This window comes from Oncorhynchus keta, chromosome 11 (assembly GCF_023373465.1).
Source record: "Oncorhynchus keta strain PuntledgeMale-10-30-2019 chromosome 11, Oket_V2, whole genome shotgun sequence".
Classification (NCBI taxonomy): Eukaryota; Metazoa; Chordata; class Actinopteri; order Salmoniformes; family Salmonidae; genus Oncorhynchus; species Oncorhynchus keta.
In genome coordinates, this window is record NC_068431.1 from 27,187,444 (window position 1) to 27,207,171 (window position 19,728).

At 42.2% G+C, this 19,728-nt stretch overlaps 1 protein-coding gene across 6 annotated transcripts in view; it reads left to right on the plus strand.

Moving 5' to 3' along the window:
- LOC118389978 (zinc finger and BTB domain-containing protein 16-A-like) overlaps nucleotides 1-19,728 on the plus strand; it is a 193,340-nt gene that overhangs the window by 79,229 nt on the left and 94,383 nt on the right. For all 6 annotated transcript variants that reach the window (XR_008147427.1, XR_008147426.1, XM_035780061.2 and 3 more), the window contains exon 3: nucleotides 3,413-3,510. Coding sequence is in view for 4 of the 6 variants with exons in the window: in XM_035780061.2 (XP_035635954.1) it covers nucleotides 3,413-3,510 (98 nt within the window). In the remaining 2 variants the exon portion in view is untranslated. The remainder of the gene's footprint in view (nucleotides 1-3,412; nucleotides 3,511-19,728) is intronic.

Here is a 19,728-nt window from a genome sequence, read left to right on the forward strand (position 1 = left end):
GGGGACAATGGCCAGATTGAGGGGCTACAACAAAAGGCCTTTGAAAAGCCTCCCAGAGTGTGTCCCCTACAGTAAGACGTTGTGCCTGTGTGCATCAGTCAGGGTCCCCAAGGTGCGCGGACCCCTGGTCTTTTCCCAGCTCCTCTCTCCTGCCTCAGCCGCTCACCCGTCCTCGTCTTTTGAAGTGGCCCCTTTTTATTTTTGGAGGCGTTTACAGGCCTATTTAATTACTTACAGCTTGCCTAAGGGCTTGCTGCCTCATTCTTTCTTTTGTTTGTCGAGGTCTCTCCCGAATCCTACTCTGTTAAGACAGCCATCAGGATTTTGGAAGGTTTTTCGCTAGTTTTATCGGGGGGGGGGGTGGTTCTCTCGCGCCCCTCTTCCTGTGTTAATTTTCTCTCCGTCTCCTTACCCTCAGTCCTCAAAACTGTTTTCCATTAATCTTTAATGAATTTACACCAGACATCCTCACTTCATAACTCTTGCCACCATTGTCACAGACGGCCTGATTTCAGTCGCAGCACAAAGGAGTTGTAAATCAATTTTGATTTGGCGAATGACATCAATCAATCGTCATTTTGATACCCAACATCCTCAGCCCTTTTGTGAGACGTGAAGATGCATCGCAGTGTCAAGTTTATGAAGTTTAGCAGATCTCTCTATCAAGTGTATTGTTTCCCCAAGAACTGACACACTAAGACTATTGTTTCCCCAAGAACTGACACACTAAGACTATTGTTTCCCCAAGAACTGACACACTAAGACTATTGTTTCCCCAAGAACTGACACACTAAGACTATTGTTTCCCCAAGAACTGACACACTAAGACTATTGTTTCCCCAAGAACTGACACACTAAGACTATTGCTTCCCCAAGAACTGACACACTAAGACTATTGCTTTCCCAAGAACTGACACACTAAGACTATTGTTTCCCAAGAACTGACACACTAAGACTATTGCTTCCCCAAGAACTGACACACTAAGACTATTGTTTCCCCAAGAACTGACACACTAAGACTATTGCTTCCCAAGAACTGACACACTAAGACTATTGTTTCCCCAAGAACTGACACACTAAGACTATTGCTTCCCCAAGAACTGACACACTAAGACTATTGTTTCCCCAAGAACTGACACACTAAGACTATTGCTTCCCAAGAACTGACACACTAAGACTATTGCTTCCCCAAGAACTGACACACTAAGACTATTGTTTCCCAAGAACTGACACACTAAGACTATTGCTTCCCAAGAACTGACACACTAAGACTATTGTTTCCCCAAGAACTGACACACTAAGACTATTGTTTCCCCAAGAACTGACACACTAAGACTATTGTTTCCCCAAGAACTGACACACTAAGACTATTGCTTCCCCAAGAACTGACACACTAAGACTATTGTTTCCCCAAGAACTGACACACTAAGACTATTGCTTCCCCAAGAACTGACACACTAAGACTATTGCTTCCCCAAGAACTGACCCACTAAGACTATTGTTTCCCCAAGAACTGACACACTAAGACTATTGCTTCCCCAAGAACTGACACACTAAGACTATTGTTTCCCAAGAACTGACACACTAAGACTATTGCTTCCCCAAGAACTGACACACTAAGACTATTGCTTCCCCAAGAACTGACACACTAAGACTATTGTTTCCCAAGAACTGACACACTAAGACTATTGCTTCCCAAGAACTGACACACTAAGACTATTGCTTCCCCAAGAACTGACACACTAAGACTATTGCTTCCCCAAGAACTGACACACTAAGACTATTGCTTCCCCAAGAACTGAACCACTAAGACTATTGTTTCCCCAAGAACTGACACACTAAGACTATTGCTTCCCCAAGAACTGACACACTAAGACTATTGTTTCCGTCATCTGATGTGATACCAAGACACTCCAGCTTGAAGTGCTCTGATTATCACCTCATTCAGACATAATACAATGCATTAGACAAAACATTGCTCCTCACCTGAACATAACTATAAAAAACTAATTTAGTGCATAGTTTTCACTCGCATCCTTTTTACCTAACATTTTCTCTCAGCTTTCGACTCAGTTTAGTAACATTAGTTTTATTTGTGCACAAATGGAATTGTGAGAACTGTAGCATATGTCTTTGTTTCCCATTCTGAGACCTACAGCATTTGGCGCAGAGGTGCAAACAATGAGCTAATTACTTTTCTGGTAACAGTTACAGAATGCTGTAAGTATGCTAATAAAAAGACATGTTTAACAAATTGCCAGTGGTCTTTGAGCTCCGGTGAGGCCCACTTAAGCAAGAACATCAATAAAACAATAAAGGGCTTACCTGCTAGGGGTGAATTCTTTGACATTTGATGGGGGGGTAGTGAACAGTGGTTTGAAGTCGTTCTGTGTGTGTGGACTGTCAAGGCATTCTTGACCTACTTATCTCTTCCTTGAAGGATAAAATGTGTCCTAAAGCTAAGTGGGTGGGTGCGTGGGTGGGTGCACAGGTGGGTGGTTGCGAGCGTCTTTCTCAAGTTAATTGAAGCTATCTGTAAAAATTATCATTTGTTTGTCAATCTGTGTGCCCCTAAATTGCTTCAGAACATATTTAAATATGTTTGAACAAAAGCCTGTTTTGGTTCTGCCCCCGGGTGTTTGAGGGTTTTACAACAGATTGAGTTGTCAAGGTTCCTACCGCATCGCCAAACTGAAATCTTCCCATATGTTGCCTTTTGGTCCTGGCGAAGGTTGTGTAGTTATCTAATCCCCAGTTTCCTTTTCTGTGAAATTTAAAGATTGACCCTTGGTTTAGGTTTTAACTTAGCCCTGCAGTACGTTGGTTCAACGCACGCCTTTCAGCTTTAAAAGCACCAACATGTTTTCTTTCAGGCGGCAGCCATTTTGACTGAGCATTAAAGGAGCCAGTCCCATAACGAAGTTCTTATATAATAGGAATTGACAACGGGACTCAACGGTCGTAACATCATAAAGGGTCGTAACATTAACCTGCTTGCCTTTTACATCTCTGTGTAAATCATCATCGTCCACTTTATAGGACCTAATCCATCCACTACTCTTGAGTTCTGTGATGGGTATGCATGCTCGCCACGGTAACACCTCCGGTGGAATAGCATTTAGTGATTTATAGCTAGAATAAAGTAAAGTTTCGATGCTTTCTTGCTATTTATATTTAAGTTATTATGTTTTGATGTGCTAATTAATGGTCGGTGACATAGTCTTTTAAGACTATCTGAGAAGCAAAGTGTTTGACAATACGAGGATATCGTTGTGAGCAGCACAGTATACAGTGATGTAGGCAGACGAATGGCAATTCACAGGTTTCATTCATAAATGTATCTCTGTCTGATTTGACATTGATTGTGAAATCCGGGACAATGTCCTGATATGTTTCTTTCTCATCTTTACAGGAAGCTGCACAGCGGAATGAAGACCTATGGATGTGAGCTTTGTGGGAAACGCTTTCTGGACAGCCTACGCCTTAGGATGCACTTGCTGTCTCACTCGGGTAAGAATCAGCACATTCTACACTATATTAGAACATTACATAATGGAATTTAATATTGGCTGTATAATGTACAGGCTTGATACTGAAATGGGATATCTAGTACTCGTGCATATGATTTAATGAACTGATAAAGACCTATAACATTGGATCTATTTCAGGATTTACATCGGGCTGCAGTGGTTTTAAATCAACGTTCAGTGGAGATATTGGTCCCATTGGTTATGGCCTGGGCCATGACATTAGCCGTCTAAAAGCCATGTAATTCAACACACAGCGGCTATTGATCCAGCAGGGCTGACACTCTGTCCACGGCCAGCCGGTGGATTCAGGGGCCTACTTAGCACAGTAGGGCTTTTTTTTATTGGACTTATTTTTTTAATAGGGAACTGAACTCGTCTCCTAAGGCCTTAAGTGCAGATGGATTTTAGACTGTCTGTAAAGGCCATGGGACTCTGGGTTGCCTGTTGGTCAACCCCAACCATGTGTGGGTCTCTCGTTACCCCGCCACGCGTTGGCCTGATCTAACCTCGGGCCACCCAGACTACATATACCACTACGTATGTTTCTACATGCTGTACAACCGCTTGATTCTCCTTCCACACTGGAAACGCAACAGTCAGTCAGTCAAGTGTTTTTTTTTTTTTTGTTTCTCCCCCATTCTTTGTAAATGAGATGTCATGTCACTGTTGTTTGGTCTCCCACAGTCATGTATGAAGGACTTTTGAAAAAACAAATTAATATCTCAATTAATGCCGGAGTCTGGGTTCCTGTGATGTAGTAACACACGTTTTGATTTGTCGTAGAGGCATCTCTCCCGCCATGTTGCGTTGCGGAGATGAATGAATCCTCACGCTGTGCCGGTGAATTGGCTCTGTGCACGACTCAGCATGTAAAAAGCCTGCTTTAAGGAAATATATTATGTTCATTTTAGAATCCCCTTCCAAATCCCCACGACAACACACTTGCTACTCAGAGAACACAAACACATTTCTTGTTTGACATCCATAATAAAAAAGCATGTCTGTATTAGAGCTGGCCGTGACAGTTCTGAATTCAACAGTGTAATAAATACAGTGCAGGTCGGAGACCTCAACACATTCTCCCAGCCTCCCCAGTTTCTCAGATTCTAGAGCTAAAATGGAATTGACCTTAAAGAGTTTCTTCTTCTCTTAGAAAATCAGCAGAGTTTGCCCTGTGCTGCAGCCTCCGACAACTCCTGCTGCGACAGTAAGATGGTGCATGTCATTAAACTATCCTTGGGGGAAGAATTATTGTGTGGTGGAAGTTTTAAAGTGAGTCCAGGTAATCCCAGGGCTCAGACGCGTCTCCTTGCCTCAAAGAAAGACTGGAGAAGACTTCAAAAGAGGATTCTACTACATCTCACCTAGCTCCCCAGCACCAGTGGAAACCAGTCTTTAGCAGCAGAGTAAAGGCTGATCTGATTGGCCTTAGTTTTCCCAAACTGATTGAGTCCAGATCTGGTCTGCAACATAATTAACCAAGTCATTCAGCAGACTATTGGTTCAATCATCAGAGCTGTGAATCATGACGAGCACATTCCAGTGCAGTGGTTACTAAACTATAAAGTTGACTGCTTTCAACAGGTGAGGGAGTGGGTGAATACTCTGGCCTGACATGGATGTTGGCTCAAATTCTTGGTCAACCTCCAGAAATACTCTGTAATTCATGTTATTGAGTGACAAGCTAAAAAGGGAAATAGCAAACATGGCTGGCAGCATCACGATGACAAAAGGACAATCGTCTGCCTGCCTTTTTACTAACATTTGAAACTCTAGGAAGAACCACAAGAAATGAGTCCCCTCACAAATGAAGAGTGAGTAAAGGATGTGGGCATTGTATTTTTAGCTCCACCTCCGAAACTTTTGCGGTCCTGGCTTGTTTGACGCACAATAACCAACCTGTGCTGTGTACACGTCAGTGTTGACACATTGGAGCTTTGGTCTGGCGTAAAGCAGACAAGTGCTTCTATCAAGACAGCAATGGTTAGGGGGAGACTAGTGATGAGCCGAAGCCCTTTGATTCTTTTTTTTACCTCAGACTTTCAAGTCTTTTTTTTCCCCCCAACCTGGCCTCAGTGCCTGCCTCCATTTTTATCGTCTCTCGCTACAAAATGACACATTACAGGCCCTTGTGCTTGCCCCCCTTCCTCTCCCCCTCCACCCACCCACCACCACCACCCTTCACCTAGCCTCAGACATTCTGAGAGAGAGAGAAAGAGAGATGGCGGGAAGGAGGAGGAGTGCTTGTTGGTATGCACAGTGCACTGTGTGTGATGTGTACCATTTCCGCCGTCACTGCCCCTCCCTGTTCAACTCCGTCAGTGCAGCCTGTCTCTCTCGTCTGCTCTCATTCACTGCGTGTGCTTGTTTTATCGGAGACTTGGCGGCTCGCCAGTCTGGGCTGCCTGCCACAGCAGAGGGTACAGTATGTACAGTGAGTCTTGTGCCAGTTTCTTTTTTTTTTTGCATTTGTTATGAGTGGAGATATATATATATATATATATATTTTTTTTTTTTTTGCCGTGGTGTTTTGATCCGTCGGAGAGAGGAGCGTACCTGTTGAATGAGGGAGTCTGGTGGCACCGACGCAGTAAGCTGATTAGGGGGCCACGGGTGGGCTTGGGGCCCGATTAAGGAATGGCGTGTGCCGGTGTTTTTCCCCAGGTTAATGTCACCGCGGCCTAGGAGCCGGGGAGGGGGCTGCAGGTCTGCCTGGACGAACAGTGACTCAGAGTTTTGAGATGGGAGAAGCTCCGGCCCATTCAGGGGTGTGATGTGAAATGCCATGGTATCCCTGTTGGTTGAGTGTTGTGGAATAGTCTTGGCCCACAAATACTTAGATGATTCATAGAGCTTATTCAGATTGAAGAGTTCTAGGAGAGGCACTGCGATGAGATTGACATAATGTATACATAAATGTATTTAAAGCATATACTTACAACTATTCAGCAAGCAGCTTTTCATCTTAACCATATTACAAACTTGAATAATGCAACAGTTCACAAGCATGTGAAGACAATTAATGGGTTTATTTTCTCATCCCTACACTCATTACATTTTAGCTTCAAGATTAAAGCGCTCTAGCTAAAACTAAGAACATGTCTTCATGTTAGCCTATCAGAAGTGAATGATTACCTCGCCAACCTTTAAACATTAGAGCAAACCAGACTTCATTTCTATAAATATCATGGAAATCATCACGTGGTAAAACAAATTGCATCTGAAAACCGGCGAGTTGACATCAGCTGTTTTACGCGGCTCAGCGCAGCCACCCGAAGCACCGTTTATTTATTTTTAAAGCTACGGTGACAATTTCACAATGTAAAGTAAGTCATGTAAAGTAACAAAAACATTGCTCTGCAATTAGGATTTTTACTGTAGGGGTGTTGGGCTCAGAGACAATTCTGTTTACACTGCCCTGCTCGGAGGAAGATAACACTTGAGGAAGTAAGTTTACATTACAGTAATGTCTCTTGAGGAAGTAAGTTTACATTACAGTAATGTCTCTTGAGGAAGTAAGTTTACATTACAGTAATGTCTCTTGAGGAAGTAAGTTTACATTACAGTAATGTCTCTTGAGGAAGTAAGTTTACATTACAGTAATGTCTCTTGAGGAAGTAAGTTTACATTACAGTAATGTCTCTTGAGGAAGTAAGTTTACATTACAGTAATGTCTCTTGAGGAAGTAAGTTTACATTACAGTAATGTCTCTTGAGAATCTCTCCAATCTCCTTAACTCTCGTCAATGTGAAAAGAGCCATAGTTGCATTTTGAAAGCACATCGGTTATTTTTATGATGACTAATTTTCTCCTCCCAACCATGGCTGTTCAGGCTCTGTCAGTGGAAAAAATATGGTATGTACCATCAAAGTAAGCACTAATCCTCTGTTTACAGTATATAATCATCCGAGAGTTAGCAGATTAACCAGATGTAGAGGCAGTCTAGTGACACACACACACACACACACACACCGAACATAGTCATTCAACAAATACGCATGCATGCACTCATACACAAACAAACACACACACTACATCCAATCGATGAAACCCTGCTATGATCATTAATGCCGGTGGACTACCAGGAAAAGGGAGGCATGCCACCTGTTTTGGGGTTGCCAGATATTTCTGCGATGGCTCACTGTTTGTCCCACCACCCTGGGGATTCTTCAACTCCCATTGCTAGCATTGCATCGCCTCTCCTGTTGGTCTTCCTGCTATGACCCTTACTTGGGGGACAGTGTTAAAAGTTAATGCTCCCTTCCCCATGGTTGTCTTAGATCTGGTCCATTTCACCAAGCTGACTGTAAATGTCAATATCATTGGGTTGCCATTACAGCACAAAGAAGCCAAGGGCCAAGATCCCCCCCTCCTTCCTGACCCCCACCTCAAATCAACCCTGACATAGTTAACTCTCAGTGCACCTGACTAACACCTGCTCCCACTTCTCTGTGTGCGCCATATAAATGGCTAAAGCATTAAGACATTGAAAAATGTGAGGCATTTGAAAAAGCGAGTGCTGTGGATAGGAGGAGAGGGAAAAGACAGAGGGGGGAGGAAGAGAAAAGCCCAGGGAAAGGTGTTCCCTCCCTTGCTGTCTCTCTCACTGTCTCCCTCTGTCTCTCTGTCTCTCTCTCTTTCCCTCTGCCTCCCACTCTCTCTGTTTTATTCTCCCTTTGCTACCGCTCTCTCTCCTCCCTCTCTTTCACTCACACGTTCTCATCCCTCATTCACTTTCTCTCTCTCCTTCCCTCTGCCTCGCTCTCTCTTTCATTCTCCCTCTGCCACCACTCTCTCTCTTTCATTCTCCCTCTACCACCACTCTCTCTCCTCCCTCTCTTTCACTCTCTCCTTCCCTCTGCCTCCCTCTCTCTTTCATTCTCCCTCTGCCACCACTCTCTCTCTCTCCTCCCTCTCTTTCACTCTCTCTCTGTCTCTCTCCTATCCATCTCTCTGCTGTCGGAGCAGAGAGTGAGGAGTGGAGCTGTTTGGCGGAGCTCTCTTGGCCCCGCTCCAGCTCTTCCCTCACTGATGACATCATGGCTGTGCCGGCAGGTCTGGATGTTCTGCCAGCATTCCAGTGCATTTATGATCGCTCGCAGATGTGTGTCCAGGAACATACTGTACCCAAACCATAAATTAATGAAACTTGACTGCCTTCCAAGCCACATATTCCAAAATAGAGAAGGGCCCTGCGACTTGAGACAGGGAAGGGGGAAGAGGAGGAGGGAATAAGGGGATGTTGTGGAGGGAAATCTCTGTTCAAAAATTCAAAAGAAAAGAATGACGATGGAAAAAAATGAACAGTGATTTACATGTATATTTTTCACAACAGCTGACACCATAGTCCACCACTGGCACTACTTCCCTCCATCCCTCTCTAGTACATTAGCTCAGGATGACAGACGGCGTGGATAAATGGACTGAGCTTCTGTTTGGCCGCGTTCCCTAACTCCTTTCTGGGGGTTTAAACCCATAATACTTTCCCTGACCTGTTGATGTACATTAAACCCCTATTTAAAACAACACTTGAATTATGTGGGGCATAAATCTGCCTCCATTATACAGGTCCAGGAGAGATTATTGGGTCCCTGGTCGTAATGGCCTCAGTAATTGACTGGGAATAGTGTTCCTTCAGTAAACTGTGCCCTTTGAGCCGGAACTCGATGTACTTACCTGGCTGCACTCTATAAGCCTCTGAAAAAAGTGATGGTCTATCTAGGCTGTACAGTATGTGAGAGGGATGGCCTAGGCCCCTCAAACTCCACTCTGGACCTCGAAGCCAGTTCCACTGCATTTTTTTCATTGTTCCCCTCTAATCAGGCACTGATTTAGCCCTGGGACACCAGGTGTGTGCAATTAATTATCAGGTAGAACAGAAAACCAGCAGGCTCCGGACCTCGTAGGGTCAGAGTTGAGTACCCCTGGCCCAGGCTGTACTAGACATAAGAGGTGCCACTTTTTGTGAGTCCTTTATCATTAAGCCATGACAGCACTGTGGATGGCCCAGTATTAATTCTCTTAAGGTTCTTGACTATTCCACCAGTAGTTGAGGCGCTACAGTGTTTGTATCATTGTAGTAAATCACTGATTACGACTGAATGTTGTGTCAAAATTAGCTCACTATCTAAATTGGATCCTGTTTTAGTAACCTGCTATATTATGTGGTACATTTTTAAATGGTTGTGTTAGACTGTTATTGAACCATTCATTGAATTCTATGTCTCGTACTACATACAAACATCACCTAGAACGTGTTTCATTCTGTTGGCTAAAAATGCATTTGGCCCCGGCCTTAGATCTTCGCAACGAGGTCAGTTAAATCGAGTCAACATATTCTCAATGATTTACGATGCTTTCAACCTCACAAGTAGCACCCATCGAATTACATCGCCGACATGGCATTTTATTTATACGATACAATACGAAATTCTAAATCGTCTTGTCCATTAACCGTCCTTTTGTAAAAACATCTCTGGTGCACCAAAACAAACCTCAAAAGGAAGCTCCCAACTAGCCCATAATACCCCTGTAGGAAGGAAGGATCTGGATCTTACTTTGTCAGGGTATTGCCGCTTTAAATCCCTTTGGTTGCTAAGTAGCAAGTGCCCCTGTGCTCTAATGGGCTGATTTGGTATTCAGCTCGATGCCGGCTCTTATTTTTGTATGCGAGACAAAGTGTTTTGATGGAGGGTGATTGCGGCAGTGTCTGGAGGCTGTTTTTCAGTTTTATGGGGTGTACAGTACACTGTGTGCCTTTAGTAAAACAGAACACAGCCCATTGAATTTTGTATTTGCTTCATTTTTTTCTCCCGCTGAGCTGCTCCTGTCAGAGACGAGGAAAGGAGGTGGGGGCGGGGATGTCCCTCACGGGTTCAGGGGAGAGAGAGACTGAATGGAAGTGCAGCTCTTATTCCTATAATAGTGAATGTTGCTCAACTGTGCAAAGATCAGTTGGACTTTGCTTGCTCTAGGTATTTTATTTTGGGAGTAACTCTTTAGTGGAATATCCCTGACAACGGCTCAAATAGGGAAGGGCAGGCACAATGGATTTGTCAGAATGACGCATCCATTTATTTATTTGGTATTAGTGATAATCATTCTTTCCATTAAGTAATTCAGAGCAATGCCATGCAGAATGATGAAATACAATGATGGCATCAACACTGATCCCTTAAATGTCAACGTTGTCCCCTTAACAAGACATGGAAGTTGATATTCAGGAAGTGATGTGAAGCAGTCATGATTAGTTAGAATAATACTTGCAAGGAAAGCCAGCAACGTAAACAACGTTTACGGTTTGAAAGTAATTGCAATTATTATTGTTAGAAATGTAGGTCCCGCTTTAATTTACATTCATCTTAGAAAGGCATCATAAAGCCTTCATAATCCCTTCATAAACACTACATAAATGTGTAACAAAGCACCTATAACTATGTCATGCTTTGTAAAGGGTTCATAAATGTGGTGTAAATGTGTGACATAATTACCAATGTCAAATGTGACTTAACCCATTTTGTTGAGTATGATATAAACATGTGCTTTATATAGGGTGACATGTTGTGCTGAAGGATGTCACACGCTCTAAAGTTTAGTCATGTTAGTCACATTACACCTAATCTCATTCCCAGACACTTCTGCCCAAATGCGCGGAAGGGTTTAAAAGCACATTTTAAGAATAGTATTTGTGAGAATGGGCAGGGATAAGCAATCATTTTTACTTTTTTACGGTGTTAAGTAGACAATGACAAATACTTTACTCAGTTACACTCCCACTAAGGCCATCTTTTGAATGGTTGATATCCCAGGCTTATATGTGCTGTGTTGTGCAATAGCCTGTGGATGATGTTACACCAAGGAACACTTCACTTGATGAAAACCCACAACCTAAAGAAATTGAAAGTGTCTATCTTCTGGAACCAAGTTACATGTTCCTTAGTACACAAACATGCACACAACAGCAATGGGCCATACTGCATGGTGCTGGTCCCAGTCAGGTCTTTGACACGTTCACACACTCCCCTGCTGAAAGGTCAGCCACAAAATGTTGGCACCATTGTAACAGGTTGTAATCCAGCCCTGGTCTCCAGCATTGGAGCTCAAGAGGAATACCAGGTGCAGTAGTCTCAGGTGGGACTCCAAATCATCTTGGTTCTGACACGCACACAAACGCAAGCTTTGCAGGTCCATCAACCCATTTAAATACCTCACACAGTAGCCTGTGGATCACGAGAGAACCTTTGTGTAGTGTCCTGTAATACTTAGTTTGGAGTGAGACACCTTCAGTCATTCATAGCACATACTTAAAGACTGTATATTACATGACACTGTACTTAATGTTTTTTTATTTTATTTTATTTCACCTTTATTTAACCAGGTAGGCTAGTTGAGAACAAGTTCTCATTTGCAACTGCGACCTGGCCAAGATAAAGCATAGCAGTGTGAACAGACAACACAGAGTTACACATGGAGTAAACAATTAGCAAGTCAATAACACAGTAGAAAAAAATGGGCAGTCTATATACAATGTGTGCAAAAGGCATGAGGAGGTAGGCGAATAATACAATTTTGCAGATTAACACTGGAGTGATAAATGATCAGATGGGCATGTACAGGTAGAGATATTGGTGTGCAAAAGAGCAGAAAAGTAAATAAATAAAAACAGTATAAAAACAGTATGGGAATGAGGTAGGTGAAAATGGGTGAGCTATTTACCTATAGACTATGTACAGCTGCAGCGATCGGTTAGCTGCTCAGATAGCTGATGTTTGAAGTTGGAGATGGAGATAAAAGTCTCCAACTTCAGCGATTTTTGCAATTTGTTCCAGTCACAGGCAGCAGAGTACTGGAACGAAAGGCGGCCAAATGAGGTGTTGGCTTTAGGGATGATCAGTGAGATACACCTGCTGGAGCGCGTGCTACGGATGGGTGTTGCCATCGTGACCAGTGAACTGAGATAAGGCGGAGCTTTACCTAGCATGGACTTGTAGATGACCTGGAGCCAGTGGGTCTGGCGACGAATATGTAGTACGGGCCAGCCGACTAGAGCATACAAGTAATAATAACATGGACTTAAATGCCTTGTATCATATGATGCTGTACTTACTATGAAGTCAGACACCTTTGGTCATTCATAACACATACTTAAAGGCTTAATGATGTCAACACAAATGTATTCAAACTTAGGGAATTATCACTAACAGCTAAAACAAATAAACATTCAAGCCATATATTTCCTTGTTTAAATATTTAAAACAATACAAATGGCATGAAGTTTCAAAAAGTCCATCAATGCAATTACATTGAATGTTACACAGATCTGTGAATAGAGTAGCTTGTCTCTGAGCTGGCGGACGAATGGTTCTGGCCTCTTATCCTGCTGGGTGAACTGCATGTTGGTTCCAACCATAAAGCAACACGGTTATCAGGTCTGTTAGGAAATGCCTTTGTCACACCTTCTGGAATAGGGCATTTCTGTACTGTGACAGAAACTCTAAATGGGGAGATGGGGAACTCCATTCAATTCAAATTACTATATTCCTCTTTGATTTACAAATGTCATGACGTGACTATGAGACACAGCTGTATTTTGTTTTTGAATTGTTTTTAGCTAGCAAAATGTAGACTACTTGGCAATTGCTGCGAAGTCACCGAAATTATTCGAAATAACACTTAACTCAATAACCATTCATGACATATGAAAAATAATTATCTTAACATTAACAATGATTCATATCTGTGCATATTTAAGTAACAATAGCATTCAATTTGGGCTTTAAAACATGTTCCAAGGTCAATGAAAGGCCCCCAATGTGAATCACTGTATATGGAATACATATTTGCTTCGAGCAAGGACTGTTCTGGGTCCAGCAGTAAAAGGATTGTAGGGGATAGTCGGTAGGTTCTGTAGAATGTTTATATGGTGTAATTTCATGGGACTCTGAATAATATGGTGTGTTGCTGGCCTTTTACTCCACCCATTCAATTGGCGTCCGAAACGCATCACGTGCGCTTACTGCACTACAGAAAACATGCTCAATGAATTAAAGGGCAACTACACTCAAAAGTTTAAGATTTCTCCCAGACTTCAAAAGTCATCTCCTGATGTGGTTTAAGCATTGTTGTGAACACAGAAAATCCAATGTAGTTATTTTTCTATTAAAAAAAAAAAGTCTGAAAGAAACTGGGGTAAACCAGAAAAACAATGGAAAATCAGAAGCCTGGTAAAAAACCAAGAGAACTGAATTTTGAAGAAAAAAAAAGTAAGCAACAAATATTAATGGATTTGAAAATGTCCCTACCAAAATGTATTGCTGTGCATGACTGCACTTTAGAATGTGTCATCCTGCAGCTCAGCATTTTGGAGGAAGTTGAGGTCAAGTCCAAAATTGACCATGCACCCGAGAGGGAAACAGGTTGGGCCATCCTATAAATGTTTTAGTGAAATATATACAATTTAGCAGACACTTATCCAAAGAAACGTACAGTCATGTGTGCATACATTTTTACGTGTGAGTGGTCCCAGGAATCAAATCCACTATCCTGGCATTGCAATGCTCTACCAAGATGCATGACAAGGTTATAAATGCTTTGTGAAGCCTCAATTTAATCTGATTTATAAAGTGTTTATTAAGCTGTGCTTATGCCACCCTTTATAAAACACAGGGTTTGCCATATTTGACATAGTGGGTCGTCACACAGTTATGCCACATTTATGAACCCTTTATAAAGCATAACATATGGTTATAGATGATTTGTAACACATTCATGTAGTGTTCAAGAAGGCTTTATGATGCCTTTATAAGCTGCACGTCATTTACAGCGGGACCAATTGTTTTATCAGCAGTAACATATTTGGAACTGCAGGCATAAGGAAAGTTCTCAACTCAAGTTGCGTCCTTCTGGAGTTATTGTATGTATTTGTTCGCACTCAGGCTTATTTTCCAGTCAGAATTGATGATTTGTTTGTTCATAGGGTTCTGTTTGTGTTCAAAGATCAAGGAATTGATATCAGCTATAAATCTGTGGTTGCAAAGCAGTGGTATTGGATCAAACGGAAAAATGGGGGGGGGTAGAAATGCAATAAAAAGACCCAGGGAAGTGTAGTGGAGCGGGGCTAGGGGGAGCGCGCTTGGTTGTGAGAGAGGCTAAATTTAAATCGGAATTGGCCGCCTTCCACAACCTTGCGGGCATTTTAATGAGTCATAATAACTTCATTTAAAACCAGCTGAGCAGAAAATAGTTTGGAGAGAAGCCTGTGGCCAGTATGGATTTGTGTTTTCGTCAGGCCCCACTCCCTTTCATGGGCCAGAGAGCCACAGACACACGACGCACATGCGTGCACATCACGCACACACACACTGGATGGACATTTGACTGGGGTTACACACAATTATAGTTGCTGTGTACCTGCGTGTCATTGTTGACAAACAATGACAGTTATGACATTTAATTTCACCATTTAAACCCCTTATTCATATCTTCTGTCTTCTCTAAACACAGACGTCTGTGGATGCAACTTGACCCACTGTGCTGTTGTCTGCCCTCATGACGTCCATCCAGGCTCCAGCGCTCCATTAAGGGAAAACATGCTGGGTTCTAGTCACAGTTAATAACCATACATGTTAGTCCGACAAACTGTATATCATACAGTACATAGTCTGAATAATATCTGTATCTGTGGGGCCCCTGATGGTTATTTGTCTATATGGAACCAACTGATTAACTTACTCACCCAGAGGCCAGTTAACTGGAGAGAGTATGAGAGTATGACCAACCTTGGCGTAATTGTAAATGGTGAGAGTGAGCGAACATGTGGCCTCACTAATCCGAAAAAAGTCGAAATTAGAAGGAATTTTCTCTGAGAAAAAAAACATTTTTTGGAAGGAGGAAAATAAGCACTTATCAAAATATGCCTCTAATTCTCTATCTGGCGTAGCAGAAGACCATTGACATTGTTGTTCTAATGACATAACGATGTATCATACATTGCAGTGGCTATTAGATTATCTAGTGTCTTTTTTCACAGAGGCAGTCTGGGTATTTGAGTGAGTGTGGGCGAGCACTGTCGTGTATCCTAAAATGAAATCACAACCATGCACTTTAGTCTTTCTATTAGCAGTCATCATAGAGAATGCATGGCGTTCTGTTTGTGTAATGGTTTTAGCAGTCATCATAGAGAATGCATGGCTTTCTGTTTGTGTAATGGTATTAGCAGTCATCATAGAGAATGCATGGCTTTCTGTTTGTGTAATGGTATTAGCAGTCATCATAGAGAATGCATGGCTTTCTGTTTGTGTAATGGTATTAGCAGTCATCATAGAGAATGCATGGCTTTCTGTTTGTGTAATGGTATTAGCAGTCATCATAGAGAATGCATGGCTTTCTGTTTGTGTAATGGTATTAGCAGTCATCATAGAGAATGCATGGCTTTCTGTTTGTGTAATGCTATTAGCAGTCATCATAGAGAATGCATGGCTTTCTGTTTGTGTAATGGTATTAGCAGTCATCATAGAGAATGCATGGCTTTCTGTTTGTGTAATGGTATTAGCAGTCATCATAGAGAATGCATGGCTTTCTGTTTGTGTAATGCTATTAGCAGTCATCATAGAGAATGCATGGCTTTCTGTTTGTGTAATGCTATTAGCAGTCATCATAGAGAATGCATGGCTTTCTGTTTGTGTAATGCTATTAGCAGTCATCATAGAGAATGCATGGCTTTCTGTTTGTGTAATGGTATTAGCAGTCATCATAGAGAATGCATGGCTTTCTGTTTGTGTAATGGTATTAGCAGTCATCATAGAGAAATGGCTTTCTGTTTGTGTAATGGTATTAGCAGTCATCATAGAGAATGCATGGCTTTCTGTTTGTGTAATGGTATTAGCAGTCATCATAGAGAATGCATGGCTTTCTGTTTGTGTAATGGTATTAGCAGTCATCATAGAGAATGCATGGCTTTCTGTTTGTGTAATGCTATTAGCAGTCATCATAGAGAATGCATGGCTTTCTGTTTGTGTAATGCTATTAGCAGTCATCATAGAGAATGCATGGCTTTCTGTTTGTGTAATGCTATTAGCAGTCATCATAGAGAATGCATGGCTTTCTGTTTGTGTAATGCTATTAGCAGTCATCATAGAGAATGCATGGCTTTCTGTTTGTGTAATGGTATTAGCAGTCATCATAGAGAATGCATGGCTTTCTGTTTGTGTAATGGTATTAGCAGTCATCATAGAGAATGCATGGCTTTCTGTTTGTGTAATGGTATTAGCAGTCATCATAGAGAATGCATGGCTTTCTGTTTGTGTAATGGTATTCGGGAAATGTGCCATGTCAGACCTGACCACCATTCCAAACTTCATTGGGTGTGCATCCTTCAATTATGTGACAATCAGTTAACCTTGTAAAAGTTCTACGTACATAGTTGCCATTGCTGTCAAGCAAACAGCATTTCGTTGTATGGAGAAATGCTGGAATGTTCTCTGGTTAAGACCCATGCTTACTCTCAATGCAATATGTTCTTGGTCATTTCTTATGAATTAAAATATATTTATAAAATTACATTCCCCCCAAAAATCTGCGAGTCTGATGAGATATTTGTGATGGAAATAAACTATCACAATGCCGACAGTGGAAAAGAAAACATTATTTGTTTGTCCCATAAAGAGCCGTAAAAATAAATATCCTCCGAGGCATGACATTTAATGTATTATGTAAGTTGGACGATAGCTTTGGAAACTTCTAGATCAATTTCTCAGCGCAGATTAGAGAGCTATGCATCCCATTTATGGTAGAGGCTCCCTCATAAAAAGCTTTTTGAAACTTTTAGATTTTCGGGATGAACAGAGAATGAACCTGCTAAGCAAAGATCCGCCGGCGGCGCTTTCATGTGTATATATATCAAATCAAAAGGCACTCCCAAAGCCATCTGGAAGTAGCCAGGACATACAAGGCTTGCTTTTATGCTGCTAATTCCACTTGGTGCAGCATAAAAGCAGAGCGTAGATATTGTGTTATAACTGTTGCAAACATGTAAATGGCACCGGAATACTAATCTTGGTGGTCAGGCTGAGGGAGGATCATTTTTGACTGGAGTAAACAGGCTGTAGTTTGGGGCTCCAGAAGCCTCTCCGAGGATATGCTACTGCTCTCTGTTAAATGTATGAGCCTGGACTAGCCAGTAGGCCCTTTTCAGGTCTGAGCACAGTCAATGGAGCTACTATACTATCCATCCAGGTGTCAAAAACCTAGTTATACATTTGGTATTTTCTTAGTATCCCCATTAGCTGTTGTGAGAGCAGCAGCTACTCTTCCTGGGGTCCACATGAAACATGAAACATGAAACATGACATAATACGGAACATTAGCAGACAAGAACAGCTTAAGGACAAAACTACATCAAAAGGATCAACTCCCCTTTCAGCTGTACAGTGGCAGCTTGTCCTATTTTTGCCCAGCTGATTCTTGGCCTTTGTTGGCTCTCGGCCGGTGGCCTGTCATGTTCGGTTCTATCGTCACTATATCTGGGTCCTGTGGTGCACGGCAGACTGACTGACTGGGAGATGCTGAAAAGGAAGAGGGCAGTAGATCTGAAATGTGTGGCAGGACATTGTAAAAAAGTTTTAGTGAGGAACTTAATGGTCTGTCACACGGTCCACTTTTGTAAAGAAGTTAATTTTCTCTATTTTCCATTTCTCACCCTACTTTTTCCTTCCCTTTTCTACTTTTTTTGCTAGGAAAGATTATGGCTCAGTCCCCCCGTCCTCGTCCCCCCCTCTCAGAAAAACAATGACATCATGGAAAGAGCAAGCAGCAAACTCCTTTTGTGTCATTTGGCAAACACCTCGGCCAAAGATGAAGGTTTTTAGGCTATTTAAATACTTCTACATGTAGAATTTGTAGAATTGATTTCACATCGTGTTTGAAGTTATGGCTATAAAACTTTAAACGTACGCTTAATGGGGTGTAAATATATTTTGGGATACAAGCTAAATAAGAATGTAAATCAGTGCACCTAAGTGCAGTTAAATGCTGCATGTTTTCTACATTTCCAGTTGCTCTGGTTTTTGGATTTCTGATAGTCTCCGCTTAGCCATATCGGCAGTTTGTTTCTGTTGGCTCGCAACCATGTTCTCCAAGCTGGACACTTCAGACGTCCACATATTTCAGACTGTTCTTGTCATTTAGGGATATTCTGTATTAATGATGTTCAACTGATACCAACAAATCTTCAGGTACATAGAGTCCCTTTGTTATTGGCAATGCATTACGGAAACTCTCACAACCCCTTTGACAACTAATGGGCTTGTGCATTTTTAAAGTAATCTGTTTACATTTCTGTCTGTCTTCCCTCCCAAACAAAGATTTTCCCTCCTTTTCCCTGTGTCACATTCACTGTCCCAGAGGTCATTGTGTTGCCTGCTGTCCCCTCCCCCCAGGCATTCTGACTCTACTCTGGCCTTAATAAACCCAGGAGTGTCTTTGACAACGTGTGACTTGAAAGCAGGAAATAATGGGCCCTAAATACTAAATGGTTACAGGTTATTGACCTGTGGAGAAAACACGTATGCAGCAGAGGTATGCAGCAGAGGTATGCAGCAGAGGTATGCAGCAGAGGTATGCAGCAGAGGTATGCAGCAGAGGTATGCAGCAGAGGTATGCAGCAGAGGTATGCAGCAGAGGTATGCAGCAGAGGTATGCAGCAGAGGTATGCAGCAGAGGTATGCAGCAGAGGTATGCAGCAGAGGTATGCAGCAGAGGCTCCACCATCGTTTGTTTCCCCTTTCCAGCCCTATAGCCATTTCGTTTCACTGCAGACACTGTAGGACTTATTTGTCTATGGCTTCTGAACCAAGTGCTCATGCCATCTTACTGGGTGAAATACAGCAACACATGGTTGTCTTTTGTGGCTGCAGCTTGTTCTCTCTTGTTAAATGTGAATACCAGGTTGCCCTGTCTTTAGTTGCTTTCTAGTTGCTGAACTCTTATGTTGCTGGTTACTTTTGCCTGGTACTGTTAAAAGGCATCTGTTGGACCCGTCTTCCCTTTTTCCCCAGGCAGAATATAAAACTGGCAAATGACAGCCCAAACCGCCTTCCTTCCCCCCAGCCTACCATCCCTTTCTCCTTAGCAATAAAGGTACTTACAGCACTGTAAAAACATGTCAATTGCTGTATCCAGTGGGGTTGCTGTGGCCTGCGGT